The 18,005-nt window shown below is 40.6% G+C and overlaps 2 protein-coding genes across 5 annotated transcripts in view; both read right to left on the bottom strand.

Annotated features, from left to right (window-relative positions):
- The window catches only part of Tm9sf3 (transmembrane 9 superfamily member 3), a 65,971-nt gene extending 59,334 nt beyond the window's left edge, over positions 1 to 6,637 (bottom strand). Inside the window, exon 1 of one of the 3 annotated variants that reach the window (XM_023561620.2) lies at positions 6,365 to 6,637. In XM_023561620.2, the coding sequence (XP_023417388.2) occupies positions 6,365 to 6,457 (93 nt within the window). In that variant the 5' untranslated portion in view covers positions 6,458 to 6,637. The other 2 variants (XM_063245135.1, XM_013143481.3) reach the window with 2 other exon arrangements.
- Positions 6,638 to 12,341: 5,704 nt separating this feature from the next.
- Pik3ap1 (phosphoinositide-3-kinase adaptor protein 1) overlaps positions 12,342 to 18,005 on the bottom strand; it is a 115,496-nt gene continuing 109,832 nt past the window's right edge. For both annotated transcript variants that reach the window (XM_003479559.5, XM_023561473.2), the window contains one exon: positions 12,342 to 14,267. In XM_003479559.5, the coding sequence (XP_003479607.2) occupies positions 14,210 to 14,267 (58 nt within the window). In that variant the 3' untranslated portion in view covers positions 12,342 to 14,209. The remainder of the gene's footprint in view (positions 14,268 to 18,005) is intronic.

Below are 18,005 nucleotides of genomic sequence, written 5' to 3'. Positions count from 1 at the left end.
CCCTGGATCCCCCCCCCCCGCCAAAAAAAAACCAGTTCCCTAAACCAATCACTAAATGACCACAGCTGATGTTAGAATTAAAAAACTATTTAGCAAGGTAAAATGCTCTCTGTGCAATACAAAATACAGAATATCAAGGCAAAAATAATACTTGACGATTGCTGCTTTGTATGCAGACTCTGGCCAGACATACGGAACTTACAATGTTTACTTTTGTCTCAAACCTTGACTGTCCCTGAAAGTGCTCCCACGTCAAGGTCAAGAGTACTTTTTGTTTTCAAGAAAATGTATTTTAAAACATCTTGAAGTTACAAAATACCAAAAGAGAGACTTTTTAAGGGAAAGAAAAAAAATGTTTTTAAAATGCTGCAGATCAAGCCTCTCAGCTCCCCAACACTATGGGAAGTGAGTGGCAGATAGGAATCTTCCCTCTACAAGATCTCTGGTCTAACTCCCCACCAAAACGTTCCAGAAAATCCTAGCAAGCACTTTCTAAATACTTCCTTAGAAAACCTTCAAGCTTTGGTCAGTAACACTAAGATGAACTTTTATAACTTACCTGCAAAGTACATATAACCAGAAAAAGGCAAGCTGGACTTTGAGGAATCACGACAGTGCATCAGGAAGCCCTGAGCATGGCAGTAATTCCGCCTACTGAGGTCACTGGAGAGAAGCCAAATGAGAGAAGACCTACTCAGGCTCCTTGCTTTCTTCACGTATCTATTTTCCAGACCTCAAAAGAATTTCACTGTTAAACTCAACTTAAGAGACTTCCCACTAGAGCCAAAAATGTTACACTACTGCCTTCCTCTTAGTCTCACCCTGCTTGTCATTCCCCCTATATTATAATCCCTTCTTTTCTCAGTGAAATTCTACTTATCTTAGTACTGTTCAAATCTTCCTTTTTCCAATCCTCAGGTAAAGCCTAACTGATCAATACCTAATAAGACATCATCTCACTAGCTCAGTACCCCATTAGCTAACATTTAAAAAGTACAAACCATGAGCTAGGCATGAGTGTATGGTCTTCACATGAACATATAATCCACTCAAAATCCTGTAAGGTAGTCCTATTCTCCCATTTTACAGACTAAAAGAAAAAACACAAGAAACAAGATACTAACTTGCCCAAGGTTACATAACTAACCAGTATCAAGTTTACAAGTTTAAGGCTATAGTTTTTCTAACTCCTAGTCAGTTTCACTAGCCAAAGAGCAAAAAACTAAATCAAGAAAACATGAAAGGGGTTGGGGATTTAGCTCAGCGGCATAAGTACCTGCCTCGCAAGAAGGCAGTCGTGAGTTCGATCCCTGGTACCGATAAAAACAAAAAAGAAAACATGAAAAAAGTATAGGCATACAAACCAACTAAATAATTTTTCTATTTTAGCTCTTGATCTGCCCAAAAGGAAAAAGCCACCCTAAGAAGCTATTTGTACCCTAACCTCTAATGAGTAAGCTTTTCCTCAAGAGGTTACCAACATTGGCTCCTCATTTAAATCTTCTGTGGTAAGTACTGGGGGAAAAGTGGACTAAAAATTTCTTCCTCAACAGAGGCCAAAAATTAATTTTTCTCAGGAGAAACACTGATGAGATACTAGTACTATGTGCTCTTTGTAAGATCTGAATAAAGAAATCGTAATTTATATTGACCAGCAAGGGACAGAAGGATCCAATGAACACCCAAATGCCACTGTTCATTTGCATGGGAAGGCAACATGTTTATTTTAAAGTAAAATGACAGCAAGCAAACTCTAGTCCTGAAAATATTTCAGAAGTCAAAATTTCAAAGCCTTTTAATTATTTAAAACATCCAAATTCTAATATAGATAAAGTATATTTTTAATAGTCTCTTGAGATAACTGTTCTTTCTCAAAATAACTCTGTACCTAAATAAACTTCCAGTCCATCGAGTGCAGCTGAAAATAGGACAAGTTATAACATTTCCTAAAAACTAGATCTATATTACAACATTCACAAACTCACAAAATAGTTCATTCTCTTTATGAATCTCTAAGTTTCAGGAGTTCCCATACTCAGTTGGAGGTGGTGGTGCACACCCATAGCGCTAGCACTCAGGAGGCTGAATGAAGCAGAAGGATCTCAGTAAGGCCAGACTGGGTTAATTCCCAGGAGAAATAAAGACAAAAGGCTGTCACTTGACAAAGTAAAGCAAGTAAATCATTTTCAACTCATTCCACGGTACATGCAAAGCATTTAATGGCAGAGGTCAGATAAGGTATTGTAAGCACAGAAGTTCTAAGACTATCAGAAGTACAGTGCATCATAAAGAAATGGAATTTTGGTCTAGGTAAAAACCCTTATTCCATAAGCACGTCCAAGACTATGTGCACTTTGGCCTGGCTTTGTTCACTATGGTTTAAGCAACAGGGTTTCATGCTTCTAACACAACATATCCTTGTCCCTGATAGCTCCCTAATAATTCAAGTCATTCAATAAGCACCAAACACTGGCTGTGCCAAGCCACCACTGCTTGGGTATGTAACAGACTGGAGGACCACGAAGGGAGAGTGACTTTGTGATCATGTTTAAGAAACAGAACTCATATAAGTCCCATGGCTACAGTGTGAAGCATAAAATGCCCCAAGATTACTCTGCCCTCGATGACTGGTATTTTAGTGTTGACATCTTTACATACTCTTATGATGGAAATAACATACAAGACAGCCGGGATGTAGCTCAGTTGTACAGCACCTGCCTGGTAAGCACAAGGTTGCGAGTTCCATCCCCAGTATCAAAAGTAAAAAATAAATAAGACATGAAGAAAAAAGGACCAGAAATCAGGAAGGTCTAACCGTTTCTGCAACCTTCAGCAACCTACTAGGCTTCTATCAGCCATTAGAAAAGACACTTTTTTTTGGTACTGGGGATCGAACTCACAACCTCATACCTGCCAGGTAGGCACTTGTGCCACCGATCTAAATCCCCAGCTTCGGAAGGTGGAAGGTGAATTTTGGATTAAATGATCTCATCTTTCAGTTCTAAAGTTCTATAATTCTTCATTTGAAGTCATTTTTAATCAGCAATAATCACGTTGGATAAATCTCATTGGCCACAATACTGTCACTGTGCAAAGCTTGAAACAATTTTAACGAAGTCCTCTGGAACCTTAAGAGACAGGGCAATTTAACTCTAGGTGATTTCTTATGCTTCAACCAAACAAGCCTAAATCATACCCTATACACCTATCTTTCATTTACTAGAAGCTTTTTGGTGACCCTTTAAACAATTCAGTCTCTTTCATGAAAGTTTTCATTTTAATTTCAATTATATGTCCCATAATCCATGATTCAACTTTTTGCAATGATGGGATTGAACTCAAGACCCTTGCATATTATACAAGTGTTCCGCCAGTGACCTACACCATTGTCATGATTCAACTTTTAAAAACTAAAAGGAATATATATCTTTATATATTCTAGGTATATATACATACTTTAGATATACACTTTAGAAGTCCACAGAACATTTCCTTCTCATCATTCTTCTGAAAATATTACATGAACCTTAAATACCCATATAAAAGATATTATATGTGTCAAACAGCCAACTGTGTTCTAATTCTGTAGGTCCAGTAAAAAGAGCAAAATAGTTTTGTGGAATGGCAGGAAGTACCTGTACCTTCTTGGACCAGCTGCATAATTTGGGGACCTAGCACAAAATAAAAATGGAGGCTTCTGTTCAAACATTAAGAATTTCAGGATGGTGGTAGCAGAGCATTAAAAGAAGCAGTACTGTGCGGCTTCAGATGACATCCCCATCACAGTCCATGAAGCTGTCCTTGTCCCTCTTTAACACTAACCCAAACATCTCTTTAGTAACAATTCTGTATGCAGCTAGACTAATCCTTAATGATTTCCAAATGTTTCCTTAGTACTTAGTAATACTATCAATATAGAGACCTATTCAATTTAATACCAGTTTTTACAGTCCTAGTTTTAAAATAAAAGGCAGTAGTACATATTAGCTGAAAACACTAAAGACTTTTTTTTTCTTTTGAGACACGCAACCCACACTGGCCTTGAACTCGTGGCAATCCTTCTGCCTCAGCCTCCCAAGTGATTACAGACACAAGAAGATGCTACCCTGGCTAGCTGAAAAGGCTCAAAACCTACCCCTACTCCTCTTAGGGGTATGGTTTGATGCAAGTGACTCTGGTCTGTTTCCTCATCTGTAAAGGATATAAGACCCACTTCACAGGATCATCAATGTATGTTTAATATTAATACACGTAAAAGTATTTAGCATAATGTCTAGCACATAATCTACAAAAACCTTAGTTTTATTTTTATCTGGAAACAAGTTTTCACAGAAAGTTCATCGAAAGGGCAAGCTTTAGCTTCTGAAAGCTGTTCTTTAATTAACAACTCAATTCCACAAGTATTTATTAAACATCCACTCAGCAGCAATCTTTCCTTGGCAATTTGTCTCCTCTTTCAGTTTTATTCTCTCACTAGCTACCTTTACCTTCTTGCTAAGGGTCAAAACAACAAACAAACAAAAAATCACATGACCACAGCCCATCCAGTACTGTTATGTAGATAGGAAATATTTTCAAGAAATCTAGAAAAAGTTAAAGATTTGACTAACAGCAAAAAACTGTAATGAAAGTGATACATATTTGAATCTTTTACTTACATCTTAATGTTATGCTTCCCAAAACACTTAAATATTTAATAAATGTATAATCATGAGAGCAATTCTACACAGACATGTAAGAAAGTGGCACGGATTTTAAATTTTTGTCCAGCAAACATTTCATAAATAACATTTTGCGGCTGTTTACAAAACGCCTTTTATCAATGCTGGCAAAAAAAAAGTATGTATCAGTTAGTTGCATTAAAAAGTAAAATATTCCTAGTAATGAAATTTCACTGAAATTACCAAATATTTTTAAATTTGTAAATTATTCTAAGTCCTTTATACATCTCTAATTTACTAAATTTTAATGCAAGTTTCCAAACATATATAGCATTATAAAACACAAGGTTAAAGACTGGTATTTTGAAATCTGCATGTCTATATGGTACAACAATATACTTAAAACTTCTGAGTTTTACATAGTAGATTTTAAATGTTTAAAATTGGAAAATATTGCTAATACCATTAACCAAAAGGATGTCGTTAATTAAAAGGTAGTCAATGATTCCCATGTATGTACGGTTCCTGAGTAGTACAGGAAACAGTAAGGGTTCTTATACTTTGAAACAGGTTACTTGATGGGGGGGGGTGTGGAAAGTTTTTACTAACTTCCAAACAAAACTGCGTTAAGGTGGAGTCTCTATAAGTGTAGCACAGAAACATGCCACCAACTCGGGATTTGTGCCTTTAAAAAAATTATATATACACACAGGTTTTTAAAAGTCCGGCGGTGGTTGAAGATAAAACAGCCAAGTTTAAAACTTTTATAGTGTTAGGTAGAATACCAGCCCAAAGAACCCAGGAACTTAAGAAAAGTTTTACTAATTACATATCTGAAATCAGACCCATTAAATGCAGATAAAACTGATTTCAATTCCTCGCATATTCTGTGTACCACCGAGAACTCCTTATCTTTCGGATTTAGTAATATACACATCCACACATGCAAAATCTTAACCTGAAAGGGCAGAGAAATTAACAAATCACTCGGCAAACAACCTTCTCAGTTAACTCGACTTTCTGGCCTAGCTCAAGTCTACCACTTCGAAGCCACCGAATTACAGCCCTAAGTGTAAATGACTGGAACACCCACGCGGTGATGTGTAATACAACTAAATCAACTCTATACCCAAAGCAAACGACACTGTTCCGGGATCCGGCCAGAAGACGGGGCGGGTCACTCTCGATCTCTACAGAGCTGAGCTGACTGGCCCCTTCTGGGGGCCCCCGGGGCGAGGAGAAAAGTTCCAAGCCAGGCTTGCAGCGCGGGCGAGTAGGCTGCGAGCGTCGACACGTGGAAACCTCTTTCCCGTCGAGTTTTTAAGGCCGTCCCCACCCCGGGCTCTAAGCCGGCTGGGGCAGGAGAGGGAGGGATACACAACCGGAGACCTCGAAGTGGCGGCTGTTTACCCGTGACCATCTTTCGCGACGTCGCAGCCCCCAAGCGCCAAAGAGCAGGCAGTGCCCGTCCCGCGGCGCGGCGGCCCTCGGCCCTCCCCAGACCCGCGGGGCTCCACGCACCCCGGGCGTGGACCCTGCCCCAGAGCGCACGGAAATGCCTCCTCCTGGCCCGCGCGGTTCCGGCTCCGCCAGGCCCGACCGGAAGGGGCTACGGGCGGCCCGGGGCGCACCGGGCTGCCGGCCCTCCAGGCCGCGCAGGGCCTGTCGGGAGCGAGCGGGCCGGGGGCGGCCGGGCGCCTCACCGTGTGCTCATGCTCGTCCGCCCGGGCCCGGGGCAACAGAAGCAGCAACAGCGCGGCGGCCGCCGCCACGCCAGGAGCGCCCAGCGGCCTCATCTTCCGCGCTCCTACCGGCCCGGCGCCGGCCACCGACTCCTCCGCCGTCGTCGCCGCCTCTGTCGCGGCCGATTCGCATCCACCGGGCGCGGAGAGACGCACGGGGCCCGGGCCGAGCCGCTGCCTCCTCCGCCTCCGCCGTCACCGCCGCTGCCGAGCCTCCCCGCCCCCCGGCCTCCCAGCTTCTTCCTCTGACTCAGCCACGTCATCCGGCCACCCCGGCACACGCCGGAAGTGCCTCGCGACGCGGGGCCGCAACCGTCGCCGGCCGAGGGGGGCCGCTAGTACCCCTCATCCCGGGAGCGGCGCGGGACGCCGCGGCCTCGGCGCCGCGCGACGGCCTGGCCAGCGCCTCGGGGCCGCCCCGGCGCTCGGGACTGGAGACCTTGGGCCGCGGCGTTCAGCTTGCCCTGGCTGATCTAACCTGCCGCGTCGCGAGCTCGAGAGAGGCGATAACTGTTTGGGCACTCACTCATCTACTGCCCTGAAAGAGTCTCCGGCTCCACATGCATCAGGACAGAGGATTGTTAAACTTGTTAAAGCTCAGTAAGTTTTGAAGTCCCTGAATATTTCTGGGACTCCTATTCAATCGAGAAGTATAAACTAGATTGAAACTCTTGTTCATTTACTTGTCTGTTATTTGTCGGGTACCTGCCCCGTCATAAAGGCCCTTGGAATGGAGGCTCCTTAGAGAGGAGATCCTGTTGCTGCTGCCGTATGTTCTGTACCTACAGGCCTAGGAACTACTCAGCATGTCAAATGTGCAAAGAAAGATGGCTTTACTTTCTACATAGTCCTCTTTAGCTAAAATGTGGAAATCACAAGATTGTCTTTTTTTCCTAGCCATCTGCAGTCAAGAGTCTAGCATTTGTTCTCTTAAAAATGTCTTCAGAGTTTTATTTTTGCTGTCCTTTCTCAGTCAGTATCAGCCAACCTTCCACATTGCAACAGTCTGCCCAAAAGGTCCCCACCTCCTGTCTTCCTTATTTCCAAAAGGTACCAGAAAGAACTGAATTTTATCACTTGTTTAAAGCACTCTTTGAATATTGAGTAAGTAAATAATGGAATCGCTTCTGATTTTCATCTAACAGGCCCAATTTTGAACTCTACATGTATTGACTAATTTGATCTTCACAAAAACCTTATGTAGCATGTAGGTTTGATATGTTAATGTTACAGAGAAGTAACTGAAACACAGGTTAGTTAAATGGTGTGCTGAAAGACTGGACACACACAGTCTGGCTCCAGTAATTAGGCTTTCCTGATACTACACCACCAACTGTACAAGCATTTTAAAAACTAAAATAGATCTGCATGTACTACAGTGGAATCATATCTAAGAAGTACTTAGGAATGAAAAACTCTAGTGTGATCTCATTTTAAGGTAATGTTAGTGATATAGGGGAAATAACTCCCAACTTGCTAGATGCCAGATATGCAGAGTTCATGTTCCCCAAAATCGAAGCATGAATTCTAAAGGACAGAGGTTAAGAGTAGGAAATGATAGAACTGTGGGGGGAGGAGGAGGAGGACCAGCAGCGCTGAAAAGGTAAGAAGTGTAAAATATAAATAACCTTTATTTTGGGAATTCGGGGAGAGACACCCGCGACCCCCTGGAGCGTGGCATCTCCACCCCGGGGCTGGAACACATGGAGTGAGGCATGGGGTGGAACCTAAGCGGGCATTAGGGTAGCCCATTGGTCTTAGTTTGGCGCCAGAGGCAATTCCTAAGGGTGAGAGTGATAGGAGCTGCTTGGCTTTACCGGCTACAGTATCCAGCCTCAGGAAAAATTTATGGAAAGCACTAACTCTTGAGAAATGGGGGAATCCACAAGTGGGTTGCCAAGACCACCTCTGAAAGCAAGTTTTACAGAGAAAAATCACAAGGTAGATACAAAATCACCAACGGTATAACATGAGCCAAAGCAATGATAAGATTACAAGTATAGATTCTTAGGTAATGTTAATCCAGTGGGGAAGCCAATCATGTAGCAGGGTTACAAGGACCTTTTAAGGAAAGGATGGATGATGAGGTCCTGGTCACCCATCTGAGTGACAAATGTCTATCTAGACTTTATTTGATCAGCTGATACCAATTGCTTTAGACTTTATTTGATCATCTGATACCAATTATAGTATAATCTTCAATTAATTGCTTATCCCTTGGGAAGGTGCGTAGGCCTAGTCATTCTTTGTCTTGAGGGTTTGACAGATGTGCCTCCAGCCACAGTGCTCATCTGCACTGACTCTCTTGAGGGCCTAGTCCTGTTTGCCTATAATTTTTCGACCTAACTACCTATTAGTTTACCTGTAGAAAACAATCTGAAAGACTCAAGCCATTTTCTACTTTATACATGCCTCCAAATGTTTAGATGTTTTTTACAATAAGCATATGCTACACATGTAATCAGAGGGGGAAAGTTCCTTGTTACAGTACAACTTTTTTGTTAACATGGACCAACATAAACCCTGATTTATATACCCAACTTCATTACACAGGAATTTATGTTCTGCCTTTACCCATATATTTCCTAAATACACCACTTTCTTTACATCTTTGTGCCTTTGTTCTGGACATTCCCTTTATTTAGAATGCCTTGCTTTACCATGTCCATTTGATACTGTCTTTTCAGGCCTGAGTTTTCACCTCTTCAGTAAGGCCTTGCTTCATGCCCTTGAAAATTTGAGTATCCCTGTTTTAGGATCCCAGTAGCATTTGACATGTTGTTGTACTTACTGATCTATCTACATTTCCTTTTTTTGTACTATAGTCTGCCCTTTTTGGATGGCAAAAACTCTCATTTCTTGATCTCTAACCCAGCTGCTGAAATAGTACTGGCACATCACAGACGTTTGACAGCTATTTCAATGAGTAAAGACACTAACAAATGAAAAATCAAATAGAATAGCAGGATTTAAAGAATGTTTTCTAGATTGTGTAAGAGACATCACAAGGCAGTACATGATTAATTGTTGAAAGAATTGTGTATCAGTAATTGCTACAGAAATCAGAGGCATCTTACTTATCTCTGTGTATCTTCCAGAGTAGCTAGCATGGTGACTTGTTCATCGTGGAAGCTCAGTAAATGTGCTGTGAATGAATAATCACTGCCTTTGAGTGAAATGATGATGGGCAATTGGAGAACAAGCAGTGTAAGTGCTGCATTAAGATGGATGAGTAGTTTCTTAAACAGCCATCACCAGCCTTCACAGATTTTGAGGCATAAACTGTTTGCATTTTAAGGGAAGCTCTAGGCTGGCAAATGCTTGGAAGTAGAGAAGACAACAAAAAGTGTAAATTTGGCGAGGGTAGATTTAAACCCAGGAAACCTTGCACACATTAGAGAACAGGCATAATGACAGAATGCAAAAAAGTACACAAAATGTGACCATCTGTGCAAATGTTGCACAAGGAATAAGAGCAGTGGGTAATGAGAAAAGGACAGATTCTATCTCAGTGAGGTATTTAGAAAAATCTAATGAAGGAAAGGGCAACTAAGAAGAATGAAAAATACTGATACATCTTATTTCACTAGTTTCTTCATCTAAATTAATGATTGTATTCCCTGGCACCAAAAAGGGGGGTGGGATGCCAGTCAAAGAAAATTCCCATTTCTTCCAATGGCTGCACATCCTATGATAGTTTGAATGAGTCAATCCAGAAAAATTCATATTCTCATTAATAAGCACAAACCTCGAGAGTTGTAGGACATGCATAATATATCTTCTGATTTCCTCATCATCTACATTTTCTTTAGAATTCTATTTTTATTGTTTGTCTTGCCAGTTATTTACTTTAGGGAAGTGGTGAAGGGTTGCTGCTACTTGCCACTCCCCCACCTCATCCTAACGGGTATTGTTATGTTGCTGCCTAGGCTGCTCTTGAATTTAGGGACTCAAGCCATCCTCCTATCGTACCTTCCCAAGTACCTGGGCCCACCACACCCAGCTACTGTTTGCTACTTTCTAGCTGAAATATTCTAGACACCAAAAAACTTTGGGATTTCTTTGAGACCTTTCTTTAGGAAGTAATCACTGAAAACATATCTTGGACTGAAGAACTAAGGCCATTAATTTGAGTAGTTCATATTTTACTGTCTCCCACTCAGTTTTTAAACTGATCTGTTATAACAATGATAAAAGGCAAAAAAACAGCAGCTGTAACATGATTTAGAAAATACCCCTGAGTGGGCATATAGCTTAAGATTCCCCACTCTTTGCTTTAGCCTTAACCTTTGCCTTTTATTGAAAGGATGTGAACTATTACCAAATATAAAACTCTCTACTTCACAGATGATGAAACACAGACCTAGTCAAATTATGTGAACTCAAGTTATTAGCAATCCCAAACTTCAACCATGCTTCCTAACTTGCAAACCAGTATTCCCTTCCCTACAACATGTTCACACTGTGTAGACAGATAAAACACTTTCTCCTATACAGTTTCTTAACATGAGCCTTGGGGAGCTAGTCTGGGAACTTTTTTTTTAACTGCTCCTAACGAGCAAATGAATTCCAAGTGTACCTCAGGATTCAGGATACACTTTTCAGCCTCCTGTTCATCTTCTGACTCCCCTCCTAAGCATCGGATCTGGCCATCAGGAATGAAGGAAGACTATTTTATATTCTTTATAACTTGCTTGGAAACAAACACAGTTGATTTATCAAACCAAAGCAAATATTTATATTTATATAGGCAGATTCTGCAATACTGAAGATTGGAAGTTTAAGATGAATCTTTCAGAATTACCCAAATTATCCACTTGGCTTTCTCACAAATAAATCTGTTACTAATGTGTCTTCCACCAAGCAGCTATAAAACCATACACTATTCTTTGAAGAAGGTGCAGAGAGGGGCTGGGGATTTAGCTCAGTGGCATAAGTACCTGCCTTGCAAGCAGGCAGTCATGAGTTTGATCCCTGGTACCGATAAAAAGAAAAAAAAAAAAAGGTGCAGAGAAAATCAACTTATTTCCTGGAGCATATGGCAGAGGGACCTAAAAATCCTAGCTAGTGAAGTGATATTAGACAAATTACAACCATTCTCTCTCTTTTTTGTTTTAATAACCAAAGAAAAAGGGGAGAAATTTAGCTTAACATGTAAAAATACTCATTAAAGTCATCTACATAATCTCACTTTGTAACATAATGGCTAAGCATAAAAGATTATTCACATTATTAAATATGTCAAGTTAAATTATTTGATTGCAACACCAACCTCTTTATAGTCTCTCAGTCCTCATACTTTGTTGCTTATATGGTTGGGTTATTGCCCCCTGGGTTTTCATATAAAATGATGGAACAGTACTGGCCTAGGAGTTGGAAGCCACTGTAACTTTCACAGTTAGGGGATAATGTAATTGCAGTGAATATGACCAATTACCTCACTTGCTATTGAGCTACCTTGTAAAATCTTAATGAAGAAAAGTGGCAGCAGAACTGTCTCCCCAAGCACTGTAGCAAAGACTGTATGACAGTCTTTTTAGATACCTGCTTATAGTTTAGTTTTTGATCCTCACTATATTGAAAATCCATAATTTTTATTATATATTCCTATAAAATGTGTACAACTGTGTTTAGTATGTGAAGTTGAATAAATTTATGTGACAGACAGTAGTTTTTGTAGAGAATAAAACATTTTTCATAACCATTAAAAACATTCTTTGAAAAAAAAACCCAAAACATTCTTAGATAACATGGTCCCAGATTCTTTTTTCTTCTTTCATCCAGATTCTTTCCTTTTCTTCTTTTATGCAGAATTAAACAAATATTCAACAAATGTCTACAAAGCACTTGAGTCTTGGCACTTTTAATTTGCTGCTCTCCATCAGTTCCATCTCTGACCCAAGTGCATCACAATCATGAAACCCAGGCTTCTCATCAGTATTTTGAATTTTATGTTTTCTATTTATTTTAATGTAAGAATAAAATACAATAAAGTATTCAAAGTATTTCTATTTAGTTTCTTCCTTTTCAGATCCCTCAGCAGAGAGAAATAACAGTCTTTCTCTGTCTTTATGGTTAGAACTAAATACTTAACAGGCAATAGAACAGATGCAGGATCCAGAAAGAGAAAAGTCAGCACCTCCTGATAATCGGCTATGCTGGGACTGGGAGGAGTCAAACAAGAAGCCAACTAGCCAGCCTTTCTGATAAGCCACACAAGCCATGCAGGGTCCAAAAAGAGAAAAGTCAGTCCTATGAGCCTACTCACCCCACTGTAAGTAACAATGATCTGGAGGAAAAGCTGAGTTGATAGCAACTGCGGTACAAAAAGCAACTAAATTCTTGTATTGTTTGGTTGATTTTGCAAGCCTGGGGCTGGCAATCTGAACATCTGTTGTGAGGATGACAGAATGCAATACAACAAATATGGGGAAATTCCTTCTGTCTTTTAAGTCCAACAGTGTTATTATTTCATTTTGTTCTGATTAATTGTTTTGCTTTATTCAGTGTTCTGTTTTGATTTGTTTTACTCTGTTTTGTTTTGGTTTGATGTTGCTATACCTGATGGAATGGACAGCTAATGTGAAGATAACAAGATATGCTATGCTAGCTATTTTCCTAGTATCCTGCTTTCCAGTTCTGTACCAATTTTGCCGCTTTGTTTTGATTGGCTTTGTTCTGTTTTGTTTTGTTGGAGTCTATTATCTTTAAAGTATAAAAATAAAAAAGGCAATAGAGCAAATAGGTGAAGTCCTTGGGATCCTGTGCTTCTAGTTCTAACAATTTTCATTGGTTCCTTGGCAAAATCGATGGTTTGAAAGCACAATGAGTTATAAGTATCCAAACTGAAGGAAGTACTTGGTAGCTGCATACCTGGGAGATGAGAAAAGGAGAAACTTCCAAAAGGCTTATAGTCACTGATGAATTTTTTTTTTTCTATCTTTTTTCAGACAGGGTTTCACTAGGCAGTTCAGGCTGGCCTCAAACTCACTTTCTACTTCAGGTTGACCTCAACCTCACAGCTATCCTCCTGCTTCAGTCTCCTGAGTGCTGGGATTATAGGGGTGCTCTACCACATCCAGCCTCACTGATGAATTTCTACATCTGGGCGTATCTTGAAGAAAAGATGAATTAGCTTGCTAGAGATAGGAAGTACATTGATCTACAATCAATAGGTTCAGATCTCTTCCTCTTAAACCTCTGAGAAGTCTTGGTTCTAGATTTCTATGGGACCTCAGATTTGCCTTACCTACATGAGAAGTTAGGACTCATCCCTTTCTAAGGTCTTTTTCAGTTTGTTGTATGTTACCCTCCTAAATATATAGGCAAACAGAAGAACTATTTTAAAATTATGCCACTTTCTTATTTGAATACTGTGTAAGTCTTATACCATAATAATTTCTAGAAATTCGGCTGGACTAGCAAATACATTAGGAGTAATATAAGTACACTGCAGTAAAATCACATCTAAGTACACTTCTAATCAATCTTACTGGGCTTTTGATATAGAAAAGTAGAGGTAAATGTCCTAAATAAGTCCATTGGGGGGGGGTCTTTTTTTTTGTTTTTGGAGAAAAGAATATGGATCAATATTCTTGATGATGGTGTACAGAGTCTTTAACTCTTCCTATCTTGATAATGTATTTTTCAGGGATAACCCAGCCCATTAGAACTGCAACAATATGAGCAATGAGAGTGGATATTAAAATCAGTAGTACACCAGAAAACACAACATGAAGACATCATTAACAGGCTGAAAGTTGCAAGTCTTAATGTTTTCAAGTAGGCAGAGTTTAGGAGATGGAATCAGCGACCTCTGGGTGGAACAGGTGGAGGAAGATGGAAGGTCTCCCTGGTTGGAGGCCTGAAATGAAAGATAAAGCAACTATATTTAGAAACCAATTTCATAAGTATTTCTTGGCCATCTACAACCTATGGCAAACTTGGTACACTATAAAAGGTTACATTCCTCGAGAAACAACATACTGTAAGTCTGAGTGGCATACATGCCAGGCATGGCTCACAATTCTGGCTGTATATTAAAATCACCAGTGGAACAGCCAAGCTTGGTGGTGCCTGTCATCCCAGCTTCTTGGATTTTAAGGCAAAAAAAGGAAAATTGAAAAGTTGAGGTGACCCTGGGCAACTTGAACAACACCATCTTTAAAAAGTAAGTAAAATAGAATTAGCAGTAGAGTTTTTTTAAAATAACAGTTTCCAGGTTCCATCTCAGAAACATTCTATCCTAATCTCTAGAGGACAGGGCTCAAGCATCAAAACTTTTAAATAGGGCTGGGGATTTAGCTCAGCTGTACAAGCACCAGCCTGGCAAGCAGAAAGTCATGAGTTTGATCCCCAGTACCACCCCCCCAAAAAAAACCCCAAAACTTTTATATAGCATCCCTTCCCCAACCACTTGTATTGCATTTTTTTTTTTTTGATGCTTTTGCCCTTGCTGATCCTGATGGCCCACCCCTCCCAGGAGTAGCTAAAGTCTAATTCCTAATCAAGTTGCCTATCTGTCTACAAGCACCACGGACTATAAGCCTTTGATATGCAAACCACCCAACCTGGACTCAGACCCTGACCACCTCCTTGGGGCTACTATCCAACTTGCCCTTACCATTCTAGAATCAGGTACCAGACAACTAGAGACAACTCCAGTGCCTCAAGTCCACTAAAGTTATCCAAAGCATTCAATCCTAAATCCACTTATCTAGCCTTGCCCTTGTCTTCCCTTCTATCACTCTGCTTCCTGACCCACTTTTATACTTTGTGCGATACCTTCTCCCAAGGTGGTGGTCCCCTCCTCTTGGGAACTATATGTTAACAAACTAACACTTCAAATCCAGTTGTCTCCTGATCTATTGAATTTACCAGTCTTAAGTAGCAATAAAACTTAGATGTTTAAAACATAAGTGATTCAAATAGGCAGCCAGACAGGAGGCCTGCTATGTGAGGCAGGCCTGTTGGGAGAGCAATTGACGATTTCTAGTCTGCTTCTCACTAATTATTTCCTCATGGGATCACTAAGTGTTTTCCCCATTCTGTATGTGCTTTCCTAGAAACCCCTATCCCTGTTATTCTGGATGACTTTTTAGTCCTGAGTGATATTCCAGGTGGACTAGGGTTAGTCTGTTTACAGATAGGTTCAATGATTGCAGATAGCATTTCCATATGTGTGCTGTAAAACCAATATTTAATTCTCTAGGAAGCAGGTCAATAAGTCAAGAAAGAGAGCTTTGTCAGGTGCTGTAACTGAACTGTGCTACCCCAGAGTTGAATGCTCAAGGACTGAATGAGTCAGTGAGTAAATATTTATTAATGTCTTCGGAATTAGCTTTGCATAGGTCAGGGAAATGAAAACAAGTTGGGAAAAGAAGGGCTGCCTCGGGAGCAAGAGAGGAAGGCAGAAGCAGCAAAGAATAACCACAGAAATCCTCAGGAAGTCTTGCTCCAGTCCTTGGGAGTAGAGGGCACTGTGTTTGTCATTGAGTGACTGAGCTTTACACAGTGAAACAAAAAGACAATCTCCTTCTGTCGCCTCAAATTGCACTGTAAACTACAGACTTTTGGAGGATACTGAAGCACGGTTAGGTGACACCACTTATTACATGAGCAGGTTTAGGAATCCCTTCTTCCTCAAAATCTCTTCCTTCTCAACAAACATTTGTCTACTATGCAACTACTCCTGCATGTGTTATAATAACAGCAAGTAAAATCAACAAAGACCTGCTCTCAGATACCGTCAATGTGTACATGTGACAAAAAACAGGCAAAAATCAGAAAATGATATTTTAACAAGGGAAGTTCAGAGCCTATGGGAACATCTAGCAGTGATGCTGATGCACACTTTTCTGTGTGTGCAGTTGGACTGTTCAGAAATCCTTCTTTCATCTGTCAAATGGAGGTAATGATAGCTACACTGGTATATGTGTAACTTGGAGATTACAGCAGGAAAGTAGGCAGCATAGTTTCTGGGTTACAGTAGACATCCAAGAGGTAATGCTAATAATTTTACTCTAAGGATTAGAGGTCTACTTTATAATCCTTTCCCCAAAGGGGATTTTACCTTCCTTTCCAAGACAGTCATGATTTCCTACATGTTCCCCCTCTCTCATTCTGCTGGCCAATGTGCAGTGAGATATACCTGCTAGTGTGCCAGCTCTGTTTCATTCTGATGAGCAACTCCAGTAAGAGACTGATGCCTCATCTCAGGCACATGGATTTGTTATTCTAGATGTATCAGAAGCAGGGAGGTAAATGGGTATTACATCCAAAGCAGGGTTTCCTCTAGGACACTGGAAAGCTGAAGGTGGACATGACTGTCCTGCAATACCTAGGCACTGGCTGCTTTTTCTCAGTTGGAGGTGAAGTATTACTGATGGTGAATCTGGTTCAAGATCAAGCAATCCTAACGCTGGTTAATGTCCTCTTAAAATAACAGGGCTCCAGTTGGCCTTTGTGTAGTCATACACATTGTTTAACACAATTTTTAAACTTCTCTATTGGGTGTGGCAGGCTGGGGCCCCTCCAAGGGGAGAACCACCCGCACCTCCTGAGATCCATGCCATGTTGGAACTTAGGGTGCTGGGAAACCAAGCAACCAGCTTTCCTCCCTGGTAAGTGGCTGTGGTGTGGCAGGCTGTGGCCCCTTCAGGGGGAGATCCACCAGCGTCTCCTGAGATCCACACCACGTTGGAACTTAGGGTGCTGGAAACCAAGCATCCAGCCTGCCTCCCTGCTAAACAATAGTGAGCCTACTGGTGTACAGGCTAAAAGTCAAACATCCCACGTCCCCTCCCCACCGTTAGCAAATGAGAACCAGAGATCTGAGCATGTCTTAGGAGGTTGACCACATGCAATTTAGCAAATAAGGAAGATTTCCTTCTACCATCTCTTTGAAGGCAAATATTTTTACTACTGTTTTGCTTTATTCTAATTAATGGTACTGCTCTATTCAATACTGTGTTGATAAGTTCTATAATGTTCTATATTTCATTTTATTTTGCTACCCATGATTGAAAGAACAACTATTGTGAAGATAAATTTCATTATATTTTGCTACACGTGATTGAAAGAACAACTATTGTGAAGATAATGAGATACACTGTGATACCTATTAGTGTTATCCCGATAACCTGCTGTGAAGTTCTGTACCAATTTCACTATACTGTCTCAGTTGGCTTTGTTCTGTCTTGTTCTGTTGTATTTTATTACCTTCAAAATAAAAAAATAAATAAACTCTATTTATTAAAAATATCTCTGTCCCAAGTCCACTCATTTTGTGACATTCCAGTTTCTCCTAGGGACTTCATGGGCCTCTTTAAATCATCAACCAGGGGCTGGGGATTTAGCTCAGCGGCATAAGCGCCTGCCTTGCAAGCAGGCAGTCGTGAGTTCGATCCCTGGTACCGATTAAAAAAAAAAAAAAAAAAAAAAAAGCAGTTAAATCATCAACCAAAAAAGGCCCAAGAAGCAAGTTCTTGGTAAGAGCACGCAAGCCTTGCTGAAAGTAGTACACGACTCCTAGTGATGAAAAATCATCAATGAACAGCAAAATAAGTGCGACAGACAATGGCTTAGTAAAAATTTGGCTTTT

This window comes from Cavia porcellus, unplaced genomic scaffold (assembly GCF_034190915.1).
Source record: "Cavia porcellus strain 051 isolate PalLab524CR breed Dunkin Hartley unplaced genomic scaffold, mCavPor4.1 scaffold_2, whole genome shotgun sequence".
NCBI lineage: Eukaryota > Metazoa > Chordata > Mammalia > Rodentia > Caviidae > Cavia > Cavia porcellus.
This window is presented reverse-complemented; position numbering and strand designations above follow the sequence as displayed.